This window comes from Peromyscus californicus, unplaced genomic scaffold, assembly GCF_007827085.1.
Source record: "Peromyscus californicus insignis strain IS unplaced genomic scaffold, ASM782708v3 Scaffold_17__1_contigs__length_78620276, whole genome shotgun sequence".
Lineage (NCBI taxonomy): Eukaryota > Metazoa > Chordata > Mammalia > Rodentia > Cricetidae > Peromyscus > Peromyscus californicus.
Window position 1 is genome coordinate 36627494 of NW_026294469.1, and position 9246 is coordinate 36636739.

The window sequence follows — 9246 nt, forward strand, 5'->3', positions numbered from 1 at the left end:
GGAGATCCCAGCTGGATCAACAACAGAGAGGGAGAACAAGGAATAGGAGACCATGGTAAATAAAGACCACATGAGAACAGGAAGAAGCAAAGTGCTAGAGAGGCCCACAGAAATCCACAAAGATACCCACACAACAGACTGCCGGCAATGGTCGAGAGACAGCCCGAACTGACCTACTCTGGTGATGGGATGGCCAAACACCCTAATTGTTGTGCTAGAAACCTCATCCAACTACTGAGGGATCTGGATGCAGAGATCCATGACTAGGCCCTGGGTGGATCTCTGGGAGTCCAATTAACGAGAATGAGGAGGGTTTATATGACCGAGAATTGTTGAGACCAAGGTTGGATAAAGCACAGGGAGAATCACTGATCTTAAACATTTGTTATTGTTGATATTTTTTTTTTTAAATTTCCATCTGACTTTATTTCCAAATACACGTTCTTAAAAAAAAAAAAAAAAGAAAAAAAGAAAAAAAAGAAAACAATACATTTTCTGTGGGAATGACAAATATCAGTATTAGGAAATCCAATTATACAAAAAATACTACATCTAGTCTGGGGTAGATATATTTATTTTTGGTAACATACATCGAGTGGCACTAATTACACAGTAACTATAAGGTAACTAACATGAGACCACAGAACTGTAACTCTGCCACAGCTGTGTGGACTTGGGCCTTTCTGGCTGAGCAAGTTTTCAAAAAACTGGATGCCTTCCCCAGAGCTCTGCCAATGGGTCTGTTAAGGAGGAAAGCTCTGAAGTAGTGACTCACCAGAGTTCCTTGCAGCTGACAGATGAGAGGCAGGACATGTTAGTTATAAAGTAGTTACAGCCTAATTCACAAAAGTTACCAACTGTTTCTTTCTAGAAAGAAGCAAGAAGTTAAGAACTCCTTTGCCTTAGCGCCTGGTGTCAGGTGGAGAGCAGAGAGGGCTGTTAGAGCAGTGTCAGAAAGACCCTGGCTGGGCAGACAGGTCGGACATCATTAATAATCATGGCTGGCTTCTAAATACTGGTAGCAAGATGACTTCTGATTTGTAATCTTAGGTAAATTATAGATAAATGAAAAGGCCAGTAATCATACACTAAGATTAATAAACAGCACTTCAAAATTAACCGCATGAGGGCTGTGCTTGCACAAGGCTTCACAAAATGAGGCACCCAGATTTTTTCTTCCCACGTCTGGCTTGCAGAGCAGCTCTCGTGGCCATTTCAAAAACCTCTCTCACTCCATCTTTGGTCTTTGCTGAACACTCCATGTACCCAAAAGCGCCAATCCTGTTTGCCATATCTCTGCCTTCTTCAGGTTTTACCGGCTCCTGCTTCATTTTGGCTAACTCCCGTCTTGTGTGCTCATCATTCCGAAGATCCTTTTTGTTCCCAACCAGGATGATGGGCACATTGGGACAGAAATGCTTGACTTCAGGAGTCCATTTTTCTGGGATGTTTTCTAAACTATCAGGGCTGGAAATTCTCAGATGCAAGGCTCAAGGCGACGACTCCGAGTCCGGCCTCTTCGCGCTCAGGACGCCTGTCCACGAGTCCGCAAGCTCGGAGACGAGGACCGGCAGCTCCGCAGGAGACGGCGGTCTGAGGAGAGAACCGACGGAGGACCGCGGGCGGCGGGCGGGGAGCGCGAGCGAACGAGTATTGTTGATATTTTTAAACAGAGCTGATTTTTAACAAATAAGGATTCCCTTATAACTTCTCAGAGAAGGTGAGTCCAGAAACTTTTCCAGGAATCTCTTCCAAGGGATTCTCATTGTCCCTGAATTCCTTCTTAAGTTGTCTTCTTATATGATCCACTGAGCAGGAAGCCTTTACTCTTGTCTGCCCTGCAAGTTCAAGGACGTGTGACATGGAATCCCACTGCAATGGATATTTTATACTCGTACCGCAGTCTTGACTTTGAATTTCAAGTTAAGTCTCAGAAAATGCCTTGCTTATGTATACTGTCTGCATCTTAGTAGAGTGAATGTAGGGACACCTCCATTGGAATTTCCAGGAAAGGAAAGCTGGAAAGAGATTCAAGTGGGAGATTATAAACAAAAATCAATGACAGTCTACTCATTGTTGCTAAATTGGGTGGTAGAAAACATCACCGATTCTCTGGTTCTGTGGTTGGTTTGATTGATTTGGAACATGGGAAGAAATCTTCCAGAGAATCCTTCTTCCTTCCTTTGCCTTATGTAGTTCTCTGATGCAAATCTGGGCTCTTATCAGTTGGAAGTGATCATAAACCAACTCGTGTTAGCATTCAGGGGGCCAGTATGAGATTATATTTCAGTTTTTACAGTGGTTCAGGGATTAGTGTGTTCACCTGCTTTCCGCCATAGTTAGTTCTAGGGGATCACCACAAATCTTTAGCACCCACTTAATTTCAGTGTATCACATAGATCATGTTCCCCTTTACAGTTGGTTTCTTCTCAATCTGTCTTTAACTGTATCCTCTCAGCTTTGCTAATCCAGCTAGGAGAGGATTCTCTTGTCTCACAATTCAAGCAACAGTTGGAGGATGGGATCTCATCTGGATCATATGTCCATTCTTGACCTCACGTCATCTGCACAGTCAAGTACTATCACACAGTGATTCACTAGACCTGGGATGGCATGCCAGTCCCTCAAGGGATGGGATCGACCACATCCTAAGAACACCGGGAAGTCAGAGACTTGTGATTCCTACAATCCATTCGCCGCTTTCAGAAAGATTTAAATACTGCTTTCCCCAGCTTCCTCTCGATCAATTTATTCCTTTCTACTTGAATGACTTGACTTTCCAGATGAGCGTGTGGACAGCAGGCTACAGTGGAGACATTAGTTTTTTGAGAAGCCTGTGCCGACAGGTTCATATTTAACAGGAATCCATATAGTAGCTACCCAAGGCCTTGTCTCCAGAACAGACACTTCACGCAGTTGTTGAAAGCATTTTCTCTGTGGAAAAGCCTTTCCCTCTCACTCCTCCACTTCCTCCAGCAATCTGAACTTCAGGAATTAATGTGTTTCCTCGGGCTTCCTAATTCACAGCATCTTTGACTTTCTGAAGTATGCTCTAGAAATCACCACAGTAAAGGAGGTTTGTGAAATTGGGTTAAAAAAATGTTTTGCTGTTGTGCTTTGAAGATATTCATGTTTCCAGACCCATGAATAACATGATTTCCAATTTTGCTTCAAAAGATGTGTTCTCAGAGACTCAGTGACCCATCTCTTAAGACATCTTTCTGTGAGGCAGTGGTGAGCAGAGAGGTGACATGGCCATGCCTTTCTGGCTTTGAATGGTTCCATGTAAAAGGGAAACGCCTGCTGGTTGTTCTGCATGCAACCTTGCACTTGGTACCAAGACTGAACATACACCCAATAGAATTCAGCTCTGTGTTGATGGATGCTGGGACTTAGGAGGGAATGGATAATGTATAGGGACAAGTGTGGTGGCTTGAATGAGAATGGACCCTATAGGCTCATATATTTGAATGTTTGGTTCCCAGTTGGTGGACTGTTTAGGAAGGATTAGGAGGTATGGCATGTAGAGACCCACAGTAGTTTCCTAGTGAGAACTTACTCAGGGTCTGACAATCGGAGCTTGCTTTACCCAGCAGGGCTGCATAAGGGGATGATTTGACCACAGGCGTGGTTACCAGGTGTTTGGAAGGGTCTACACTTGGCTGTGCGGTGTGCTTTGATATAGCAAGGGGGAGGTCTTTTGCCCTGCCCCTTGACATTGTTATAGAAAGCCCTTTGAAGAGGCAGAATGGGCCAGTGGGTTTTGATCCAGGTCCTCCCAAAGCTATCCTGTGTTTCTGTCTGTCTCCTTTCCGCTATCTTTCTATCTAAAAGTTTCTTATTCCTCTCTCCTCTCATAGGAACCCTTTAAAAGGTGGGAGCTGGCCTCTCACAATGGCCTTGTTGAAGAAGGTATGTCACTGGGAGTGGGCTTTGAGGTTCCAAAAGCCTGCGCTAGGCCCAGTCTTGCTCTCTCTGCTATATGCTTAGGGATCAGATGTAAGTTCTTAGCTGCTTCTTCGGTGCCATGCCTGCCTGCCTGTTACCAGGCGTCCTGCTATGACGGTATTGGACTCACCCTCTGAAACTGTAAGCAAGCCCCCAATCAGATGCTTTCTTTAATAAGTTGCCTTGGTCATGGTGTCTCTTCACAGCACTAGAGCACTAAGGCAGTGGACAGCAGACACTTTGAATAGTAAACGTATCCTGTGCTTGGAAGTCGGACTTTGCAGAATCTCCTTACAGGACAATTTGTCGATAATTATGACGTTTCAAATACAATACCCATAAAGGGTCAGTGAGATGCTGTCAAGCCTGGTGACCTGAGTCTGATCCTTGAGACCCACACGGTGGGAGAAGAAAAATGACTTCCTAAAGTTGTCCTCTCACTCCAACACTTGTGCTGTGGCATAGAAAGCCCCCCCCACAAATAAATACATAAATGATTTTTAATTTATAAAGATTTAATACAATACCACGAAGACTTAATATATAATGATCTGCAATTGAATAAAGAAATTCTAAGTATGATATAAAACCTTTAATTTCAAAAAGTGCTAAACTATTTAAAAAAACCAACCTCTTTTTTCTGCATGATGAAACAAATAACAGAGGCAGAGGACAAATGGCAAATTGTAATTTATAATTCACATAAAACCTCCACAAATCAATGAGAATGAGAATAGCAAACAAATAAAGATAAAGAATCTAGTCAGATCACAAAGAATTATAAATTGATTTTAAACATATTAAATATGATGATTACCCATCAGTAGATATGCTTAGATTAAAATACCATTTAACCCGCCAGACTAATAAAGATAAGAAAATTTCTTAGTATATTACATGTGTCTGGTAAGGGGACATGTTAGGAAACAGTCACTCATACATCCTGTTAGGGATGTAAATAGATAAATTTATTTGAAATCTATCTACCTTTTGTGTAAATAGTTTTATTTCTAGACATGTGTCTTCCTTTGGGCCTGTTTGTAGTTTTGCCAAATGATGTGTACATGTGGTTTACATTGTCTGACCTTGCTGAAGACTCCAGTGATCCAAAAATCTGAGAAAGAGGGATCCCTCAAGTATGTGTGAGCCTTGACAAACACTGCCCTGCTGGAATAGAGAAGCATTTCCCCATGTGCTGACATGTAGCCATGGCCACAATACAGGGTGTGGATGAGAAAAAGGGGAGTGTTGACCCGAGCATCATGTTTCTAGGTGTGGATTAGACCAGTGGATACCCGAAGTCCCTGGCAGGAATGGGAATTGAGTGGCTTTCAGACGATTATATTCAAGAGGGTTACTTTTTTTCTAAATACTCATGCAACTTTTATATCTGTAACTTGAGAATGTACTCATTTTTTCAGAATGCAATAGTGTTTTAAATGTAATAAAAAACACCTATGGATTAATCTACCACTTCTATTACTGGAGATCCATCCAGTTTATAAAAGGAAAACACACTGGTAGCACAAATAAACAGAGTCCCTCCTGTGGTTGTATGGAATATGGAATATTTTCTAAGACAAACTGCAATAAAATGAAAAGTGAGGTTGGGCATGGTGGCATGTGCCTTTAATCCCAGCATTCAGGAAAGAGAGGCAGGTGGATTTCTATGAGTTCGGGGCTAGCCTGATCTACAAAGCAAGTCCTAGGACAGCCAAGGCTATACAGAGAAACCCTATCTTGAAAAACAAAACAAAACAGAAAACAGAACAGAACAAAGGGGGGGAAAAAAGGAAAAATGTTGATGGGCATGGTGGTGCTTGCCTTTAATTCCAACCCTTGGGAGGCAAAGGCAGGTGGATTTTTGTGAGTCTGAAGCCAACTTGGGCTACAAAGTAAGACGCTGCCTCAAAACTAAATTTAATTAATTAATTAGCTAAAATAAAACACAAAATAAAAGCCAAGGCCAGCAAGATGGCTCACTGAGTAAAATCACATAATATTGTGTGGGCCTCACCACTTGAGTTTGATACCAGAAGCCCCAGTGAAAGGAGAAATTCACTTTCAAAACCTGGTCTCCGGTGTCTACACTTGTCATAGCCTGTCTGTGTCCACACTCACACATATTATACACCAAAACACAATAATTTTTAAAATTAAAAAATAAAGATAAAAAAGAGCAAAAGTAAATTCTAGAAAAAATTATATGTTTTGTGTAATTTGTGGCAAAAAAGAAATATAAATATTAACGCAATTAACATTCCATATATATAGTACTTGCATATGCATAGGACATTCATGCATGTAGAAAGACAGGGCAATAATATGGGACAGGAAGTCTGTAGTTAATGGGTATGACAAAACTTATTTTGCATTGTAACCCTTTATATACCTTATTGTTACGGTTAAAGATGTATAATGTCTCCACAAGCTGATTGTGATTGAACACTTGGTCCCCACCTGGTGGCATTATCTTGGGGGTTCATTATCTTTGAGAGGTGAGGCCCAGTGAGAAAACTTGTGGGTAAACCTTGAGATCTGTAGCTCTGCCTACTTCCTGTCTTGCTGTGGGAAGTCTTTCTGTATGCCATGAATATGTGTTGCTCTGATTGGTTGATAAATAAAGCTGCATTGGTCTATGGAAAGGCAGCTAGGAGGAAGGTAGGAAGTCTAAGCAGATATATGGAGAAAAGAAAGGAGAGGAGGGAGAGATGCCAGCCCACAGCCCAAGGAGCAACATCCCAGAAGACTGGTAATGCCATGGCCACATGGCAATACATAGATTAACAGAAATACGTTAATTTAAGATATAACATCTAGCTAGCAAGAAGCCTGCCATAGGCCATACAGTTGATAATTAATATTAAGCCTCTAAATGATTATTTTATAAGTGGCTGAGGGACCGCAGGGCTGGGCAGGACTTGAGAAAACTTATGGCTACACCGTCTCCACTCTGCTTTGTGATATTTCCAGCTGTTGCAGCCTTGACTTCCTGCTTCAACAGCTGGAGCTGCTCCTGCCACAACATATTTCCTGTCCCTGCCCTGATGTCCTGTACTCCCAAACTGGGCTAAAATAAACCTCTCCATTAAGTAGCTTCTGGTCAGGTATTTGGTCATAGCAAGGAGAAAAGTAATTAATATACTCATGCATTAATATACTCATGCATTTTAAATTCTGGTGTCCAGATAATAATATTCCAACAGAAGGGAAAGCATAAAGACAGGGATAAACATGTAGCTTGGCCGGGCTGTGATCAGCTTAGTTGACCTTCTGGATGAGGAGAACCATGCCAGTTAAAACTGGATTAAAGGAAGAGCCAAGCTCATGGTGTGTGGAGTTGGAGTCCCAGAGACACATTTGGATCCTCTGTAATCCCAGAATGACCCAACAGACAGAAAAGGCAATGGCAGAAGATCGATGGCTTCGTATTTTGAGCAATAATAGTCTTATTTTAGAGAAGCTATTCAGTTTTAACATCTAGTGTTCATAGGGAATGTTGGATTTTTATAGCCTTCCAAGGAATTTGGCAGACACAAAAAGGGAAATGTTGACTTTTACATGTTGCCCATTATGCAAAATTCTGAACTATTCAGAACACAAGGGAAGCATGCTACAAGCACAGTGACCTTAAAACGTTCACAGACAGATGCATCAGAGTCCATTTCTCATTGCTGATGTCCTTGGTCAGCGGGTGGGCGCACAGCTGGCTAAATGCCTTGCAGCAGCCAACCTAGGGATGCACGTTAGCTTCTGATTTAAAGGGAAGGGAGGGAGGGGCAGGCAGACACTGCTGAGTTGGTACACTGCCTTATAAGCATGAGGCTGTGAGTTCAGATCTCCAGCATCCATGTAAAAAGAAAAGCCAGGCATGGTGGTGGTCATTTATAACCTCAGCTCTGTGGGAGTGCATACAGGCAGCTCCCTGAAGCCCACTGGCCAGCCAGCCTAGCAGGTCAGTGAGTTTAAACTCTACCGAGAGGCTATACCTAAAAAAATACCGTGGACACTGTCAAGAAAGGATGTTGCGGAGCGGTGGTGGCACACGCCTTTAATCCCAGTACTCAGGGAGGCAGAGCCAAGCGGATCTCTGAGTTCGAGGTCAGCCTGGTCTATAGATCGAGATCCAGGACAGGCACCAAAACAACACAGAGAAACCGTGTCTCGAAAAACAAAAAACAAAAAACAAAAAACAAAAAAAAAACAAAAAAAGAAAGGATGTCATCCTCTGGCCTGACACAGATGTCAGCCTCTGGTCTCTACATACATGTGTATGTGCACATACCTATATAATATATGCATGCACTCATTCAGGCACAGAATGGGTGGGGAGTGACCTATGGTGGAAAGTGAGACATGAGACATGTTATTTGGGGTCAGGAGGTCAACAGGGAGGCCTGGAAAATAGGCGTAGTGAAGCCAGTCACCCATCCCAATGAGTACTCATACCTCTTAGCCACAGTGACTATCATGTGGGGCACATGTGTGTGACCTGGTGGCTTACAATAGAATAAGGCCTGGGATCAGAGGGAGGCACTCTGGGACGTAATTTCTCAATGGATTGGAGTGAGCCTGGGAGTGAGGCCATACACTCAGCAACAGCACACGCCCAATCAACATGGAAACTGAGCCCAAGGAAACGATGTAATCACTGAACCTGCCAGACCCAAAGTCACAGCTAACCCACCGTTTTGACAACCAGAGTCTCTGAAACACAATCCCTCCCTTTCCAGCCATCTCTGTAACACAAGCCAGCTTGTGTTTTCTGCTGTGGTCAATGAGAACCCTGACTGACATATCTGTGGTGGTGATGATAATAGTGATGAACTAGACATGTCCTTCCTCTTTCCAAATATTTTCACCCTCAGTGGCTGATTAGTTCTCCTGACAATCCTATGGGGAATCAGGAGTGTGACTCATACTAAGGAAACCAAGGCTCACAGAGGTTTGGTGACTAACTTAGGGGCTGTAGTTGGTAGAGAAAGAGTCCACTCTGAAACTCAGGACCGTGAATTTCATGGTCTCTGCAGCATCTTTCAAAAGTGTCCGGCATGATGTTGGGGTCCTTGGCTTCTATTCTCGCACTCATGACTGGGCCGTTTGCTCAAAGGACTTATCACCTTCTCTGAAGATATGCCCTGGAGGATCCTTCAGACTCAGTCACTGTGTGAGGAGCTGGCCCAGAGGAACAGTAGATAAAGGAAGCTCAAAGGATCTCACGTTAATGGAAAGCAAGAGGCTCCTCTGTCCCCAAATCCTGCCAGAGCACAACGTATTGGCGGCTAGAAATAGGCCAGC

General features: G+C 43.0%; 1 protein-coding gene across 1 annotated transcript; it reads right to left on the reverse strand.

The window, feature by feature from the left end:
- Positions 1-556: 556 nt before the first annotated feature.
- On the reverse strand, positions 557-9037 carry LOC128113087 (transforming protein RhoA-like). Its single transcript, XM_052742759.1, has 2 exons — positions 8908-9037; positions 557-1489 (listed from the first exon to the last, which is right to left on the reverse strand). The coding sequence occupies exons 1-2, from the start codon at positions 9035-9037 to the stop codon at positions 1149-1151; spliced, it is 471 nt and encodes a 156-aa protein (XP_052598719.1). The 3' UTR covers positions 557-1148.
- Between the last annotated feature and the right edge of the window lie 209 nt (positions 9038-9246).